The 19,846-nt window shown below is 42.1% G+C and overlaps 1 protein-coding gene across 1 annotated transcript in view; it reads left to right on the forward strand.

Moving 5' to 3' along the window:
• The window catches only part of ADGRD1 (adhesion G protein-coupled receptor D1), a 1,443,566-nt gene that overhangs the window by 209,594 nt on the left and 1,214,126 nt on the right, over positions 1-19,846 (forward strand). The window contains exon 12 of the mRNA XM_069756056.1: positions 16,031-16,106. Within this exon, the coding sequence (XP_069612157.1) occupies positions 16,031-16,106 (76 nt within the window). The remainder of the gene's footprint in view (positions 1-16,030; positions 16,107-19,846) is intronic.

A 19,846-nucleotide genomic window follows, 5' to 3' on the forward strand; every position in this document is an offset into this window, starting at 1 on the left:
CCTCTGTTCGCACAGTCTCTGAAGCATGTGCAGTGTTGAGTTCCACCTTGTTGCAACGTCTATGATTAGGCGATGCTGGGGAAGGTTCAAAGAACGCTGATAGGTCTGCATACGGCTGGAGTGTACAGGCGAACGGCGGATATGTGCGCAAAGTCCACGCACTTTGAGGAGCAGGTCGGATAACCCCGGATAACTTTTCAGGAAGCACTGCACCACCAGGTTTAAGGTGTGAGCCAGGCAAGGAATGTGTTTCAGTTGGGAAAGGGAGATGGCAGCCATGAAATTCCTTCCGTTATCACTCACTACCTTGCCTGCCTCAAGATCTACAGTGCCCAGCCACGACTGCGTTTCTTGCTGCAAGAACTCGGACAGAACTTCCGCGGTGTGTCTATTGTCGCCCAAACACTTCATAGCCAATACAGCCTGCTGACGTATGCCAGTAGCTGCCCCATAATGGGAGACCTGGTGTGCAACAGTGGCAGGTGCGGATGGAGTGTTTGTGCGACTGCGGTCTGTGGACGAGCTCTTGCTTCTGCAGGAGGACGAGGAGGAGGAGGAGGAGGAGGGGGTGCGAACGGCTACAGACAACTGTTTACTAGACCATGGGCTAGGCAGAACTGTCCCAAACTTGCTGTCCCCTGTGGACCCTGAATCCACCACATTTACCCAGTGTGCCGTGATGGACACGTAACGTCCCTGGCCATGCCTACTGGTCCATGCATCTGTTGTCAGGTGCACCTTTGTGCTCACAGATTGCCTGAGTGCATGGACGATGCGCTCTTTAACATGCTGGTGGAGGGCTGGGATGGCTTTTCTGGAAAAAAAGTGTCGACTGGGTAGCTCGTAGCGTGGTACAGCGTAGTCCATCAGGTCTTTGAAAGCTTCGCTTTCAACTAACCGGTAGGGCATCATCTCTAACGAGATTAGTCTAGCTATGTGGGCGTTCAAACCCTGTGTACGCGGATGCGAGGCTAAGTATTTCCTTTTTCTAACCATAGTCTCATGTAGGGTGAGCTGGACTGGAGAGCTGGAGATCGTGGAACTAGCGGGGGTGCCGGTGGACATGGCAGACTGAGAGACGGTGGGAGATGGTATTGTTGCCGCCGGTGCCCTAGATGCAGTGTTTCCTACTACGAAACTGGTGATTCCCTGACCCTGACTGCTTTGGCCTGGCAAAGATACCTGCACAGATACAGCAGGTGGTGCGCTAAATGGTGGTCCTACACTGCCGGAAGGGATGTTGCGTTGATGACTAGCTTCATTGGCCGAGGGTGCAACAACCTTAAGGGACGTTTGGTAGTTAGTCCAAGCTTTCAAATGCATGGTGGTTAAATGTCTATGCATGCAACTAGTATTGAGACTTTTCAGATTCTGACCTCTGCTTAAGGAAGTAGAACATTTTTGACAGATGACTTTGCACTGATCAATTGGATGTTGTTTAAAAAAATGCCAGACTGCACTCTTTCTAGCATCGGATACCTTTTCAGGCATTGCAGACTGAGCTTTAACCGGATGGCCACGCTGTCCTCCACCAGGTTTTGGCTTTGCCACGCGTTTTGGGCAAGATACGGGCCCGGCAGATGGAACCTGTGGCGATGTTGATGCCTGCTGCGGCCCCTCCTCCTCCTCTGCTTCAGAACTGCTGCCGCCTGCACCCTGTTCCCCCAATGGCTGCCAATCGGGGTCAAGAACTGGGTCATCTAATAACTCTTCTTGTACCTCCTGCGCAACTTCGTCTGTGTCACCGTGTCGTTCGGTGGTATAGCGTTCGTGATGGGGCAACATAGTCTCATCAGGGTCTGATTCTTGATCAGCACCCTGCGAGGGCAATGTTGTGGTCTGAGTCAAAGGACCAGCATAGTAGTCTGGCTGTGGCTGTGCGTCAGTGCACTCCATGTCAGATTCAATTTGTAATGGGCATGGACTGTTAACTGCTTCACTTTCTAAGCCAGGGACGGTATGTGTAAAGAGCTCCATGGAGTAACCCGTTGTGTTGCCTGCTGCATTCTTCTCTGTTGTTGTTTTTGCTGAAGAGGACAAGGAAGTGACTTGTCCCTGACCGTGAACATCCACTAACGACGCGCTGCTTTTACTTTTACCAGTTTCACGAGAGGAGGCAAAAGAGCTAGAGGCTGAGTCAGCAAGATAAGCCAAAACTTGCTCTTGCTGCTCCGGCTTTAAAAGCGGTTTTCCTAATCCCAGAAAAGGGAGCGTTCGAGGCCTTGTGTAGCCGGACGACGAACCTGGCTCCACAGCTCCAGACTTAGGTGCAATATTTTTTTCCCCACGACCACCTGATGCTCCACCACTACCACTACCCTCATTACCAGCTGACAATGAACGCCCCCGGCCACGACCTCTTCCACTAGACTTCCTCATTGTTTTAAAAACGTAACCAAACTAACGTTATTTGTTGCAGTCACACAACTTACACGGTGAGCTATAACTTCAGTATGATTTAGCTACCCCTTTACAGGTTGGTGAGACCACAGTGAAAATCAGGCCCAATGTTACACACTCTTTTTTTGGTGGCTGCAAATTAGAGAGATGCCCCACACGCAGGACTGTCACTGAAGCACAAATGTTAATATTAATGTCACACTATTATTTTTTTTTTATTTTTATTTTTTTCAGGAACACTTTAGAAACCCCCCCAAAAAAAAAAAATAGATTTTTGCAGGGAGAATTTAGAAAACAAATGTAACAAACTATATGCTTTCTATGGGCCACTGAGTGAGAGATGACGCACACAGGAATCAGGAGTGGCACACAAGCCCAGAGGCCAATATTTTTCTACCAATGATTGATGGAGTTATTTTCTCTGGTAGATTTTGGAACCCAAATCAAGGAAAAAAAATATAGGCTTTCTATGGACCACAATTGGAGAGAGAGAGAGAGAGAGAGAGAGAGAGAGATGGCACACCCAGGAGTCAAGACTGGCACACAAGCAGAAAGGCCAATATTAATCTCCCACTGTTTTTTTTGTTTGTTTTTTTTTTTTTTTTTTCAGGGAGACTTTAGAAAAAAAAATAATAAAAAAAATATGATTTTATCAGGAAGAATTTAGAAACCAAATAAAATAAAATGATTTTTTCAGGGAGAATTTATAAAACAAATAAAAACAAAAATAGGCGTTCTATGGCCCACTGACTGAGAGATGACGCACACAGGAGTCAGGAGTGGCACACAAGCCCAGAGGCCAATATTTTTCTACCAATGATTGATGTAGTTATTTTCTCTGGTAGATTTTAGAACCCAAATCAAGGAAAAAAAATATAGGCTTTCTATGGACCACAATTGGAGAGAGAGAGACAGAGAGAGAGAGAGATGGCACACCCAGGAGTCAAGACTGGCACACAAGCAGAAAGGCCAATATTAATCTCCCACTGTTTTTTTTGGTTGTTTTTTTTTTTTTTTTTTCAGGGAGACTTTAGAAAAAAAAATAATAAAAAAAATATGATTTTATCAGGAAGAATTTAGAAACCAAATAAAATAAAATGATTTTTTCAGGGAGAATTTATAAAACAAATAAAAACAAAAATAGGCGTTCTATGGCCCACTGACTGAGAGATGACGCACACAGGAGTCAGGAGTGGCACACAAGCCCAGAGGCCAATATTTTTCTACCAATGATTGATGTAGTTATTTTCTCTGGTAGATTTTAGAACCCAAATCAAGGAAAAAAAATATAGGCTTTCTATGGACCACAATTGGAGAGAGAGAGAGAGAGAGAGAGAGAGAGATGGCACACCCAGGAGTCAAGACTGGCACACAAGCAGAAAGGCCAATATTAATCTCCCACTGTTTTTTTTGGTTGTTTTTTTTTTTTTTTTTTCAGGGAGACTTTAGAAAAAAAAATAATAAAAAAAATATGATTTTATCAGGAAGAATTTAGAAACCAAATAAAATAAAATGATTTTTTCAGGGAGAATTTATAAAACAAATAAAAACAAAAATAGGCGTTCTATGGCCCACTGACTGAGAGATGACGCACACAGGAGTCAGGAGTGGCACACAAGCCCAGAGGCCAATATTTTTCTACCAATGATTGATGTAGTTATTTTCTCTGGTAGATTTTGGAACCCAAATCAAGGAAAAAAAATATAGGCTTTCTATGGACCACAATTGGAGAGAGAGAGAGAGAGAGAGAGAGAGAGAGATGGCACACCCAGGAGTCAAGACTGGCACACAAGCAGAAAGGCCAATATTAATCTCCCACTGTTTTTTTTGGTTGTTTTTTTTTTTTTTTTTCAGGGAGACTTTAGAAAAAAAAATAATAAAAAAAATATGATTTTATCAGGAAGAATTTAGAAACCAAATAAAATAAAATGATTTTTTCAGGGAGAATTTATAAAACAAATAAAACCAAAAATAGGCGTTCTATGGCCCACTGACTGAGAGATGACGCACCCAGGAGTCAAGACTGGCACACAAGCAGAAAGGCCAATATTAATCTCCCACTGTTTTTTTTTTTTTTTTTTTTTTTCAGGGAGACTTTAGAAAAAAAAATAATAAAAAAAATATGATTTTATCAGGAAGAATTTAGAAACCAAATAAAATAAAATGATTTTTTCAGGGAGAATTTAGAAAACAAATAAAACCAAAAATAGGCGTTCTATGGCCCACTGACTGAGAGAGAGAGAGAGATGGAACGCTTAGTACTGGCACACAAGCCCAAAGGGCAATATTAATCTCCCTTTTTTTTTCCAGGGAGAATTTCTAAAACCCAAAAAAAAAAAAAAATAGGCTTTCTATGGCCCACTATTTGTGAGAGAGATGGGACGCTCAGGACTGGCACAGATGGCACGCTCAGGACTGGCACAGAAGCCCAGAGGCCAATATTAATCTCCCTTTTTTTCTGGGAGAATTTATAAAACCAAAAAAATATTTAAATAGGCTTTCTATGGCCCACTATTTGTGAGAGAGATGGCACGCTCAGGACTGGCACAGATGGCACGCTCACAACTGGCACACAAGCCCAGAGGCCAATATTAATCTCCCTTTTTTCAGGGAAAATTTATAAAACCAAAAAAAAAATTAAATAGGCTTTCTATGGCCCACTATTTGTGAGAGAGATGGCACGCTCAGGACTGGCACAGATGGCACGCTCACAACTGGCACACAAGCCCAGAGGCCAATATTAATCTCCCTTTTTTCAGGGAAAATTTATAAAACAAAAAAAAAAATTAAATAGGCTTTCTATGGCCCACTATTTGTGAGAGAGATGGCACGCTCAGGACTGGCACAGATGGCACGCTCACAACTGGCACACAAGCCCAGAGGCCAATATTAATCTCCCTTTTTTTCAGGGAGAATTTATAAAACCAAAAAAAAAATTAAATAGGCTTTCTATGGCCCACTATTTGTGAGAGAGATGGCACGCTCAGGGCTGGCACAGATGGCACGCTCAGGACTGGCACACAAGCCCAGAGGCCAATATTAATCTCCCTTTTTTTCAGGGAGAATTTATAAAACCCAAAAAAAAATAAAATAGGCTTTCTATGGCCCACTATTTGTGAGAGAGATGGCACACTCAGGACTGGCACACAAGCCCAAAGGCCAATATTAATCTCCCACTGTATTTTTATCAGGGAGAATTTATACACCCCACAAAAAAAAATACAGAAAAATGAAAAGGCTTTCTATGGCCCACTATGTGAGAGAGATGGCACACACAGGGATGGCACTCTAGCAGAAATGCCAAATTGCCAATCTTAATCTCCCACCAAAAAAAAAAAAAAAAAAAAAACAGGGAATGTCCTACAATTACTACCTCCCTGCCTGCAGTAATCTCAGCCAGGTATGGCAGGCAGCTACTATCTCCCTGCCTGCAGTAATCTCAGCCAGGTATGGCAGGCAGCAATAAGGAGTGGACTGATGCACAAATGAAATAAAAAGTGTGGACAAACAAAAAAGATAGCTGTGCAGAAAGGAAGGAACAAGAGGATTTGTGCTTTGAAAAAAGCAGTTGGTTTGCACAGCGGCGTACACACAGCAATGCAGCTATCAGGGAGCCTTCTAGGGCAGCCCAATGAGCTACAGCGCTGAGGGGAAAAAAAAAAAAAAAAAAAACTTCCACTGTCCCTGCACACCGAGGGTGGTGTTGGACAGTGCAAATCGCTGCAGCACAAGCGGTTTTGTGGTTAATGGACCCTGCCTAACGCTATCCCTGCTTCTGACAAAGCGGCAGCAACCTCTCCCTAAGCTCAGATCAGCAGCAGTAAGATGGCGGTCGGCGGGAACGCCTCTTTATAGCCCCTGTGACGTCGCAGACAGCAAGCCAATCACTGCAATGCCCTTCTCTAAGATGGTGGGGACCAGGACCTATGTCATCACGCTGCCCACACTCTGCGTTTACCTTCATTGGCTGAGAAATGGCGCTTTTCGCGTCATTGAAACGCGACTTTGGCGCGAAAGTCGCGTACCGCATGGCCGACCCCGCACAGGGGTCGGATCGGGTTTCATGAAACCCCGACTTAGCCAAAAGTCGGCGACTTTTGAAAATGTTCGACCCGTTTCGCTCAACCCTAGCTGCGACGGTGCAGATGCCAATCCCGGACATGCACACATACACACATACACACACATTCAGCTTTATATATTAGATGAATAGATGTGTGTAAAATAATGTGTAGAATATTATTATTAATTATATTAATAATATAATTATTGCTATGACCACTAGCAACTAGCTGTCATTGTATCAGTGGTCGTAACCATGGATACCTAAGGTCCTGCAATGCCTGCACATGAGAAAAGAGATATTGCGAATCACAAGAACTAACTACATTTCTAATTGGATGTTTTTGCTATTATTGTTATTATTACACCTACTGCAAATTGGGATAGGATCTTGGAAATGGGAATACCCCTTTAACTGTTCACAATAACAGTAATTTGATCAAAGGTGCCATAACTTTTACATGCCACTGTAATCTGTGTTCACTGATAACTGATTTTATTAGTGAATTGACAATTTTGGGAATGCCTTACCAGTCCTGGTGGAGGGTGGAGAAAAAAGAACCAAAGTTCTCTGATAAGCTATATTACAAAGTTTTTCATTTTAATGAGTGCTATTGATTTATGAAACTAAAAATTAAAATAAGGGTAACTATTTAAGCTGGCTTCACACATTCAAGTTTCTCGGTCTGTTTCCGCCCAAGCTGTGGGTCTCCTGACCTAAGCTCGACAGTTCCTAATACGATACGATACGATACGATACGATACACTTTATTGATCCCGTGGGAAATTATGTTATCACAGCAGCACAACTTAAATCATAAAAATCATAAAGGAATTACATAGTTGACATGACAGTTTGTTGACAGAAGAACATTATACATTAGAATAGGACATACACAACGAGTGAACTGAAATGTAGAGAAATAAGTAGACTTTCACCTTGGTGGTTTAACCCTAATGTTATTATTGTACATTCCCATGGCAGTTGGCACAAACATAGTAACATAGTAACATAGTAACATAGTTAGTAAGGCCGAAAAAAGACATTTGTCCATCCAGTTCAGCCTATATTCCATCATAATAAATACCCAGATCTACGTCCTTCTACAGAACCTAATAATTGTATGATACAATATTGTTCTGCTCCAGGAAGACATCCAGGCCTCTCTTGAACCCCTCGACTGAGTTCGCCATCACCACCTCCTCAGGCAAGCAATTCCAGATTCTCACTGCCCTAACAGTAAAGAATCCTCTTCTATGTTGGTGGAAAAACCTTCTCTCTTCCAGACGCAAAGAATGCCCCCTTGTGCCCGTCACCTTCCTTGGTATAAACAGATCCTCAGCGAGATATTTGTATTGTCCCCTTATATACTTATACATGGTTATTAGATCGCCCCTCAGTCGTCTTTTTTCTAGACTAAATAATCCTAATTTCGCTAATCTATCTGGGTATTGTAGTTCTCCCATCCCCTTTATTAATTTTGTTGCCCTCCTTTGTACTCTCTCTAGTTCCATTATATCCTTCCTGAGCACCGGTGCCCAAAACTGGACACAGTACTCCATGTGCGGTCTAACTAGGGATTTGTACAGAGGCAGTATAATGCTCTCATCATGTGTATCCAGACCTCTTTTAATGCACCCCATGATCCTGTTTGCCTTGGCAGCTGCTGCCTGGCACTGGCTGCTCCAGGTAAGTTTATCATTAACTAGGATCCCCAAGTCCTTCTCCCTGTCAGATTTACCCAGTGGTTTCCCGTTCAGTGTGTAATGGTGATATTGATTCCCTCTTCCCATGTGTATAACCTTACATTTATCATTGTTAAACCTCATCTGCCACCTTTCAGCCCAAGTTTCCAACTTATCCAGATCCATCTGTAGCAGAATACTATCTTCTCTTGTATTAACTGCTTTACATAGTTTTGTATCATCTGCAAATATCGATATTTTAGTGTGTAAACCTTCTACCAGATCATTAATGAATATGTTGAAGAGAACAGGTCCCAATACCGACCCCTGCGGTACCCCACTGGTCACAGCGACCCAGTTAGAGACTATACCATTTATAACCACCCTCTGCTTTCTATCACTAAGCCAGTTACTAACCCATTTACACACATTTTCCCCCAGACCAAGCATTCTCATTTTGTGTACCAACCTCTTGTGCGGCACGGTATCAAACGCTTTGGAAAAATCGAGATATACCACGTCCAATGACTCACCGTGGTCCAGTCTATAGCTTACCTCTTCATAAAAACTGATTAGATTGGTTTGACAGGAGCGATTTCTCATAAACCCATGCTGATATGGAGTTAAACAGTTATTCTCATTGAGATAATCCAGAATAACATCCCTCAGAAACCCTTCAAATATTTTACCAACAATAGAGGTTAGACTTACTGGCCTATAATTTCCAGGTTCACTTTTAGAGCCCTTTTTGAATATTGGCACCACATTTGCTATGCGCCAGTCCTGCGGAACAGACCCTGTCGCTATAGAGTCACTAAAAATAAGAAATAATGGTTTATCTATTACATTACTTAGTTCTCTTAGTACTCGTGGGTGTATGCCATCCGGACCCGGAGATTTATCTATTTTAATCTTATTTAGCCGGTTTCGCACCTCTTCTTGGGTTAGATTGGTGACCCTTAATATAGGGTTTTCATTGTTTCTTGGGATTTCACCTAGCATTTCATTTTCCACCGTGAATACCGTGGAGAAGAAGGTGTTTAATATGTTAGCTTTTTCCTCGTCATCTACAACCATTCTTTCCTCACTATTTTTTAAGGGGCCTACATTTTCAGTTTTTATTCTTTTACTATTGATATAGTTGAAGAACAGTTTGGGATTAGTTTTACTCTCCTTAGCAATGTGCTTCTCTGTTTCCTTTTTGGCAGCTTTAATTAGTTTTTTAGATAAAGTATTTTTCTCCCTATAGTTTTTTAGAGCTTCAATGGTGCCATCCTGCTTTAGTAGTGCAAATGCTTTCTTTTTACTGTTAATTGCCTGTCTTACTTCTTTGTTTAGCCACATTGGGTTTTTCCTATTTCTAGTCCTTTTATTCCCACAAGGTATAAACCGCTTACACTGCCTATTTAGGATGTTCTTAAACATTTCCCATTTATTATCTGTATTCTCATTTCTGAGGATATTGTCCCAGTCTACCAGATTAAGGGCATCTCTAAGCTGTTCAAACTTTGCCTTCCTAAAGTTCAATGTTTTTGTGACTCCCTGACAAGTCCCCCTAGTGAAAGACAGGTGAAACTGCACAATATTGTGGTCGCTATTTCCTAAATGCCCAACCACCTGCAGATTTGTTATTCTGTCAGGTCTATTAGATAGTATTAGGTCTAAAAGTGCTGCTCCTCTGGTTGGATTCTGCACCAATTGTGAAAGATAATTTTTCTTGGTTATTAGCAGAAACCTGTTGCCTTTATGGGTTTCACAGGTTTCTGTTTCCCAGTTAATATCCGGGCAGTTAAAGTCCCCCATAACCAGGACCTCATTATGGGTTGCAGCTTCATCTATCTGCTTTAGAAGTAGACTTTCCATGCTTTCTGTTATATTTGGGGGTTTGTAACAGACCCCAATGAGAATTTTGTTACCATTTTTCCCTCCATGAATTTCAACCCATATGGACTCGACATCCTCATTCCCTTCGCTAATATCCTCCCTTAAAGTGGACTTTAGACAAGACTTTACATAGAGACAAACCCCTCCTCCTCTCCGATTTTTACGATCCTTTCTAAACAGACTGTAACCCTGTAAGTTAACTGCCCAGTCATAGCTGTCATCTAACCATGTCTCGGTTATTCCCACTATGTCAAAGTTACCTGTAGATATTTCTGCTTCTAGTTCTTCCATCTTGTTTGTCAGGCTTCTGGCGTTTGCGAGCATGCAGTTTAGAGGATTTTGTTTTGTTCCAATCTCCTCACTGTGAATTGTTTTAGAAATGTTCTTACCTCCCTTCTGAGTATGTTTTCCTGGGTCGTCTTTGTTCGAGTCTAATGTTTTTCTTCCCGTCCCCTCTTCTTCTAGTTTAACACCCTCCTGATGAGTGTAGCGAGTCTTCTGGCGAATGTGTGTTTCCCAGGTTTGTTGAGGTGTAGTCCGTCTCTGGCGAGGAGTCCATCATACCAGTAATTCACACCGTGGTCCAGGAATCCAAATCCTTGTTGTCTGCACCATCGTCTTAGCCAGTTGTTTGCATCAAGGATCCTGTTCCATCTCCTGGTGCCATGCCCGTCTACTGGAAGGATAGAAGAAAAAACTACCTGTGCATCCAGTTCCTTTACTTTCTTCCCCAACTCTTCAAAGTCCTTGCAGATTGTCGGTAGGTCCTTCCTTGCCGTGTCATTGGTGCCAACATGTATCAGAAGAAATGGGTGGACGTCCTTGGAGCTGAAGAGCTTTGGTATCCTATCGGTCACATCCTTGATCATCGCACCTGGAAGGCAGCATACTTCTCTTGCAGTTATGTCCGGTCTGCAGATGGCTACTTCGGTGCCTCTCAGTAGTGAGTCTCCCACCACCACCACTCTTCGTTGCTTCTTGGCTGTACTTTTTGCTGTCACTTGTTGCTGTGTGCCCTTTTCTTTTTTGCTTGCTGGTATTGCTTCATTCTTAGGTGTGCCATCTTCATCCTCTACAAAGATTTGATATCGGTTCTTCAGTTGTGTGGTTGGTGATTTCTCCATGGTCTTCTTGCTTCTTTTGGTCACATGCTTCCACTCATCTGCTTTTGGAGGTTCTCTGACACTTTTTGCACCTTCTGTGACCAGTAGAGATGCTTCTGTTCTGTCTAGAAAGTCTTCATTCTCTTTGATGAGTTTCAAAGTTGCTATTCTTTCTTCCAGACCCCGCACCTTTTCTTCTAAAAGGGCCACTAGTCTACACTTCTGACAAGTGAAATTGGATTCTTCTTCTGGTCGATCTGTGAACATGTAGCACATGCTGCAGCTCACCATGTAGGTTGTCACATCTGCCATGTTGCTCCTAGATCCTGCTGACTTGCTGTGTGTTTTCCTTCTTGTGTAATCTACTCAGCCAAGCTCTCTTGCAATAATGTCCTACAGGCAAAAATGGTGATGCTTTCGAAGCAGCTGGTCCCGGCTGTACCCAACGATCTTCTAGCTTAGGGAGACTTCGCTTCTCCCAGAAGGCACCTGGAATATGCAAATTAGCCTCCTGAAGCTTGAATCCCTGGTTTGGTGATGCTTTCGAAGCAGCTGGTCCCGGCTGTACCCAACGATCTTCTAGCTTAGGGAGACTTCGCTTCTCCCAGAAGGCACCTGGAATATGCAAATTAGCCTCCTGAAGCTTGAATCCCTGGTTTGGTGATGCTTTCGAAGCAGCTGGTCCCGGCTGTACCCAACGATCTTCTAGCTTAGGGAGACTTCGCTTCTCCCAGAGATTTCCTATATTTTTCCTTCTTACACCTCAGAAGTATTAGCCGGTTACTGAAGGTGCTCTTCTGCCTCATGAATAGCTCATATAATGGATGTGCATTATTGTTCATAATTGCCATACACTTTTTCAGAGTTCTTCTCTCCACTACCTCCCCAAAAGAGTCCAGATTGCAGCCCACAGCAGAACTTGCCTTCTTGATAATCTTCTTTAGCTTATTAGCATCAGAGGCCCGCACACTACTACCCCAGCACGTGATTGCAAAAAAGATGGCACTTGCCACTACAGATTGGTAGAACATTTCTAACATTTTGCTGCACACATTAAAAGACCTCAGTTTCCTTAGGAAATACAATCTGCTCATCCCCTTCTTGTAGACAAACTCTGAGTGGCATCTCCAGTCCAGTTTGCTATCCAAATGGACCCCCAAATATTTGTAACTCTCCACCTGCTCGACCTCCTGACCAGCAATAGTGATCGGTAAGCATTCCAACTTAATGCTGCTATAGTTGGCCACCAACTCCTTAGTTTTCTTAACATTTAGTTGCAGATAGTTACCATTGCACCAATCCACGAAATTCGACACCACACTTCTGTATTCCTCATCCCCCTGATCCCCCCTAATGCATCCCACAACCACGGAGTCATCCGAAAATTTTTGAAGGTGGCAAAGTTCAGATTTATACTGAAAGTCTGAAGTATACAGTGTGAATAGAAAGGGCGCAAGCACCGTTCCCTGGGGGGCACCTACACTGCTCAATAATCTGCTTGACACAACTGCTCCCATCTGTACAAACTGTGGCCGATCTGATAGGTAGTCAGTTATCCAATTTCTCATCCCCACCTCAACCTTCATATCAGTCATCTTTTTGTGTAGTAAAAGTGGCTGCAGGGAGTTAAATACACTCGAGAAATCGAAGAACATCGCTCGCACCGTGGTTCCGTCAATCTCCAGAAATGAATGTACCCTATGTAACAGAGAAAGAATAGCATCATCCACCCCCAATCTATGTCGGTAAGCAAACTGAAGGGGATCGATAAAAGCATTGACCCTTGGTCTTAAGTGAGCAAGCACTAATCTTTCCAAGGCCTTCATAGCGTGAGATGTTAAGGCTACAGGACGATAGTCATTTAGGGTTGCAGGAGAAGAAGTCTTGGGTACCGGCACCAGACAGGAAGTTTTCCATAGCACAGGTACCCTCTGTGTTTGTATACTTCCATTAAATAGGCGCGTAAAGACAGTACACAGCTGGTCTGCACAAACTTTAAGGACACGTGAGCTGAGTCCATCTGGTCCTGCAGCTTTACCAATGTTAAGTGACTTAAACTGCCTCCTCACATCATTTTCGGATACTCTAAAATTAGTCTGCTCATCCTCCAATATCGATGTTGCAGAATTTGCAGTTCAGGCAGTTCAGGAGTTCAGCTCTGGAGGTTAGGGATCAGTCTGGAAATAGCTTTCTGTACACAGACCAAATATCGGGGGTGTCTGACTCCAGACTTACTAAATCTGTCAAACTTGAACATTCATATAAATAAAAATAGCAAATGTAGATGTTATGAACAGGCACCATAATTTTACCCAATTACAGTGCCTTGCGAAAGTATTCGGCTCCCTGGAACTTTTCAACCTTTTCCCACATATCATGCTTCAAACATAAAGATACCAAATTTAAATTTTTGGTGAAGAATCAACAACAAGTGGAACACAATTGTGAAGTTGAAAGAAATTTATTGGTTATTTTAAATTTTTGTGGAAAATCAAAAACAAAAGTGGGGCGTGCAATATTATTCGGCCCCTTTAACTTAATACTTTGTTGCGCCACCTTTTGCTGCGATTACAGTTGCAAGTTGCTTTGGGTATGTCTCTAACAGTTTTGTACATCGAGAGACTGAAATTCTTGCCAATTCTTCCTTGGCAAACAGCTCGAGCTCAGTGAGGTTTGATGGAGATCGTTTGAACAACAGTTTTCAGCTCTTTCCACAAATTCTTGATTGGATTGAGGTCTGGATTTTGACTTGGCCATTCTAACACCTGGATACATTTATTTGTGAACCATTCCATTGTAGATTTTGCTTTATGTTTGGGATCATTGTCTTGTTGAAAGACAAATCTCCGTCCCAGTCTCAGGTATTTGGCAGACTCCAACAGGTTTTCTTCAAGAATGGTCCTGTATTTGGTTCAATCCATCTTCCCATCAATTTTAACCATCTTCTCTGTCCATGCTGAAGAAAAGCAGGCCCAAACCATGATGCTGTCACCACCATGTTTGACAGTGGGGATGGTGTGTTCAGGGTGATGAGCTGTGTTGCCTTTACGCCAAACATATCGCTTGGCATTGTTGCCAAAACGTTCGATTTTAGTTTCATCTGACCAGAGCACCTTCTTCCACATGTTTGTTGTGTCTCCCAGGTGGCTTGTTGCAAACTTTAAACAACACTTTTTATGGATATCTTTGAGAAATGACTTTCTTCTTGCCACTCTTCCATAAAGGCCAGATTTGTGCAGTGTACGTCTGATTGTTGTCCTATGGACAGACTGTCCCACCTCAGCTGTAGATCTCTGCAGTTCATTCAGAGTGATCATGGGCCTCTTGGCTGCATCTCTGATCAGTCTTCTTCTTGTTTGAGATGAAAGTTTAGAGGGACGGCCGGGTCTTGGTAGATTTGCAGTAGTATGATACTCCTTCCATTTCAATATGATCGCTTGCACAGTGCTCCTTGTGATGTTTAAATTTTTGGAAATCATTTTGTATCCAAATCCGGCTTTAAACTTCTCCACAACAGTATCATGGACCTGCCTGTTGTATTCCTTGGTCTTCATGATGCTCTCTGTGCTTCAAACCGAACCCTGATACTATTACAGAGCAGGTGAATTTATACGGAGACTTGATTACACACAGGTGGATTATATTTATCATCATTAGGCATTTAGGACAACATTGGATCATTCAGAGATCCACAATGAACCCCTGGAGTGAGTTTGCTGCACTGAAAGTAAAGGGGCCAATTAATATTGCACAAAATAATATTTGTACAAAAGGTATGGGATAGTGTTGTTTTTTTATTTTGTTTTTTTTTTCTTCAGAAGAACGAGGGCTTCGCTTTGGATTGAGCGTACAATAAAGATACTGAAAACTTGTGTGTTTCTTTCATTAAAAGACTTTAGCCTGTGTGTGTATATTTTTAGCCATTTCCTACTATTGGATTATTGAAAAATTGAAAATAACCAAAAAATTTCGTTCAACTTCCACTTGTTGTTGATTCTTCACCAAAAATTTACATTTGGAATCTTTATGTTTGAAGCATGATATGTGGGAAAAGGTTGAAAAGTTCCAGGGAGTGGAATACTTTTAGAAGGCACTGTATATCCTTGGATTATTCATAAAAGTGGTCTAAAGTAAATCTTTGTGCACACCTTGCCCACGTTTTGTCACCTATTACATGTCACAAGTGCACAAATCTTTGCGCAAATGTTATTAATGTCACAAAGCCACTTTTAAGTTGCAGAGACACTGATGACTGTGGGCCCGGGTGTATGGACCTCTTTTCTAATGCTGACATGAGAAGCAACCTCCTAATGTATTTCTGATTGCAGCTGCAGCTGATAAATGGTTAACAGATATAGCTGGATGCTGTGGCTCCTGTCAATATGTTCCGGTCAGAGTGGAAAACACTTATCTCTGCCCCATGGTGTTCATAAACCATTTTGCTTTTCTGCCTGCACTTCCGAGTTCATGCAAAGTGTTCACATTCCTCTCTAAAAAATAAACATCTGTCCCCATCGCTTTCTGTCTCATTAGACTCTGTGGAATGCAATTTCATGGCATGTTTTATATCTTTCCCTCTCATTTACTGCTTCCAGTTTGCAGAGTTTAAAAATTGTCCTGATATTTCTATTCCTGGGCAGATTAAGGAGCTGGGAGCATCCGTCAGTCTGACTTAGCCGTCCATATTGAGCAGTGCTGGCGGAGACGGAGAGCCAAGAGTAGGACCACTAACATGTCGGGAATGCAGGGAGCCTGAATTTCACAACCCAGTGGCACCAATTATGACGGGGATGTGATGTGATGACAAGGGAATGTCCTGAAATGACTGGAATATTTCATGGTTGGGTGAGACCTGTGTGTAATGTCTCTTTTTTTTTACTTCTTATTTATTTCAGCCCGAACCACCATTGTCGGATTGTTGTACCACACGATGCATCGCCACTACGCTCAGATTAAACCCAGTGATACCAGGTATGTGTGCAATCATAAAACACATTATTTTATATCAAATCTCAAATTACTGAAGGAAGATTTGGTATTATTCTTATGTATCATGATTTTTTCCTTTGTGGCTCCTACTGAAGAACAAGAAACCAACTGAAACAAAACAAAACAAGGACAGAACAATTATTGTTATCAGTTGGCTGCAATTGCAAACCATTTTTCAATCCATTTTTAGACAATTTTTGTTTTACTGATTCTTGATTATACAACAGCAGATTACAGTAGATGCCATTCATCGTGTTCAGCTGATCTGTTAACAGTAATGGTATAGAGCCAAAGCTCTGTTGTGCTTTGTTAAAAAAAAAGCTTAAAACTGAGCAATAAATGCCAACAAAGCTGCATTTCCTGAACGGGGGTCATTTTGAATACCTTTTTTCATCCCAATGGGTATGTACAATACAGCATGCTAGAAATATATGTAATTCGGAATACACTTCAACAGAAATAATGCAACGTACAATATACTCCCACAGACAACAAGTCATTATAAAATACAAATTCTATAGAAACAGTTAACAATGATATAAAAACAAGTAAAAAAAAAGTAGAGATCATACTGAGAAAAGATCATGGGGTAAATGTATCTATAATTAGTCCCAAACTAATCAGAAAATCAGTTTAAAGTTTGTATGAGCAGCTACATGACATCTCATATGCCCATTTGGAAAAAAGAGGGAATATTAATAAATCGATCCCCAAAAAAAGGTACCATCCAAATATTAATATGCCATAGCCCAAAGGTAAAACCTAATTTATCTAAAAACATTTTTGAGAGTACAAAACTTATAAGCGACTGACTAGATAATAATCATAACATGAATAGTACAGACAGGTAAATAAAGTGACAAGGCGTACAAAGTAACACCTGTAAAGTGCATATGGCATAGGGGATATGAATAGGTCACTGCAAAAACATACAGTATATCACAGAAAATAAGTGCGCGTGCTAAAAAGTGGCAGTGCATTCATAGGCCCAGGTCCACAAAGCATATTGAACAAATGGGGGTCTGCAAAACAATCATTACTCCAAGTAAAAAATAAAATGGCTAATGCCGAAATCCAGGAGCAGTGAATTGTACTAGAAAACCCACAAAGTATTATGGTCATGAGATGACAGATATGGACATATATTTACCTAAATACATCCTTTTACGTGCGTTTCGCATAAGATGCTTCCTCAGGTGTAAAAAATGTAATGTTCAATAGGTTACCACCAAGAAGAGCTACTATGTAAGTATTATCCCAGGAGACGGATGGCCACGAATAAAGATTAGTGGAATTATCAGTTGGGGTATATGTAACTTCATCATTACAGATACCTGTCCCAAGTTCAGAAGTGGATATTTCTGTTCTTATGTTTTTTTCTCACTGCTCCTCCTCACAATTATCGAGATATGGGTCTTTTGATTTAATGCTATGTCTTTTCCAAGATGGGCATAGCTCACATTGTAATAATGATCAAAACAATATATACACTAACGGCACCACGCTTAGGTTACTAAAGTGACCTACCCTGGCTGCAGGGGCGCAATTGCCCCGAGTAGGCTGGTAGGCACGTGTGCCACACTACAAACAAAGTACCGGAAGTAGCGCTACTAGTGAGGCGCTGCACTGATACGTGCTTGAAATGTGTACCCCCTAAAGAACAAAACTGAGAGCCTAAATAAAGAAAGTCGATTCCTTACCGTGGGTAATGTAAATGAGCACCCTCCACTGCTGTTAGATGTAAGTGCGGCTGTGGTACAGGTCGTGCAAATGGCGATGACCGGAGGGTGGGCGCACAGGAGCGTGTGCGGACGAGAGCGGTATAGAACCTCATCTGGAATACTGTGTCCAGTTTTGGGCATCACATTTTAAAAAAGACATCAACAAATTCGAGCAAGTTCAGAGAAGAGCGACCAGAATGGTGACCGGTCTGCAAACCATGTCCTATGAGGAACGGTTACAGGATTTGGGAATGTTTAGCTTGCAAAAAAAAAGACAGAGAGGAGACTTAATAGCTGTCTACAAATATCTCAAGGGCTGTCACATTGTAGAAAGATCATCTTTATTCTCATTTGCACAAGGAAAGACTAGAAGCAATGGGATGAAACTGAATGGGAGGAGACACAGATTAGATATTAGAAAAAACTTTTTGACCGTTAGGGTGATCAATGAGTGGAACAGGCTGCCACGAGAGGTGGTTAGTTCTCCTTCCATGGAAGTTTTCAAGCAGAGGCTGGACAGACATCTGTCTGAGATGATTTAGTGAATCCTGCTTTGAGCAGGGGGTTGGACCAGATGACCCAGGAGGTCCCTTCCAACTCTACCATTCTATGATTCTATGATCCTCCCTATCATGAATTCTGACCCCTGGCTCACCACAGAGGGAAAAGGTTTCTCCTCACTGGTAAAGAGGGTCCTTGCCTAATTAGTGCCCACACTTTCAGAAATAAGGTCTACGCGTTTACTTTGTTCTCTCTGAAATGATGGAAAACATTCTTCTTATCTAGGATCTCTTATACTTTCATACCAGCATCTATACACTGCATTCACAGCTACTACTAAGCTATCCCTTGATCTATCCAATCCATCATTCCTCTCCATCAAATGTCACCCAGTAAAATGGTATTTTTCTATTTATTGTTAAAGCATCACACATGAATTGGTGCTGTGTTGCACTGTATTTCAATAGTCAGAAAAATCTGGACTGATAGGCTGCTGTGGTGTCCATCATACTAGGTGTGGGCGGTAATTTCCATCATTCTGTGTGGGACTACAGAGACCATTATACTGTATGGGATATTGTGGGGGCCTTTATACTGTTTGGATTGCTGTGGAGGCCATTATACTGTGTGGGTGACTATGGTTGTAATGATACTTTATTTGTATCTGTGGGAGGCATTATACTGTTTGCGGGCTGTTGCTATCATTATTTTGTGTGGTAATGTGGTGGTCATCATACTGTCGGAGCTCTGTGGAAGCCATTTTACTGTGTAGGCAACTGTTGTGGTCATTTTATTTTATTTTGAGCTGTGGGGTCTATAATACTATTTGGAGAGATATGATAGTCATTATGCTGTGGAGTGGTGAGTGGTGGAGGGGCTGTAGAGGCCGTTATACTGTGTGGGTATGGTGAACTGTGGGGATCTCATCATACTTTGTGGGGCTATCATATTGTGTGGGGGGAATGTGGGAGAGATCATACTGTGTAAGGGACTGTGCGAACATCATACTGTACAGTGTTATGGTGGTGGAGTCACTCTATAGGCATTATACTGTGAGGGCTTGCTGTGAGGTCATACTCTGAATGTGGGGTGGACTGTGTGGGGACAAATTGAGCAGGAGAATTCACGATTGGGTATCATATTATATATGAGGGGCATTTATCATACTGTGTCAGGGCTATGAATCAGATATCATAGTCAGAGAAAACACTAAGGGTCTTCAGTAGGTCACAATTTCTATGTGCATGACTCAATATATGTCCCTTGCCAAATGCTTAACTCCTTCACAACATATGACGTACAGTCGGTTACGTCTTTCGTTGTGTCTCTGCCTTTGATGCGGGTTAGAAAAATGAGCCTGTATCTTTCCCTGCAGATGATGCCTGATTTATTCAACCATGATCTGCCTCTAACAGTAGCATTGGCAACGACTAAGGATTAGTGATGAGCGAGTGTACTCGTTGCTCGGGTTTTCCCGAGCACGCTCGAGTGACCTCCGAG

Source organism: Ranitomeya imitator, chromosome 1 (genome assembly GCF_032444005.1).
Source record: "Ranitomeya imitator isolate aRanImi1 chromosome 1, aRanImi1.pri, whole genome shotgun sequence".
Classification (NCBI taxonomy): Eukaryota; Metazoa; Chordata; class Amphibia; order Anura; family Dendrobatidae; genus Ranitomeya; species Ranitomeya imitator.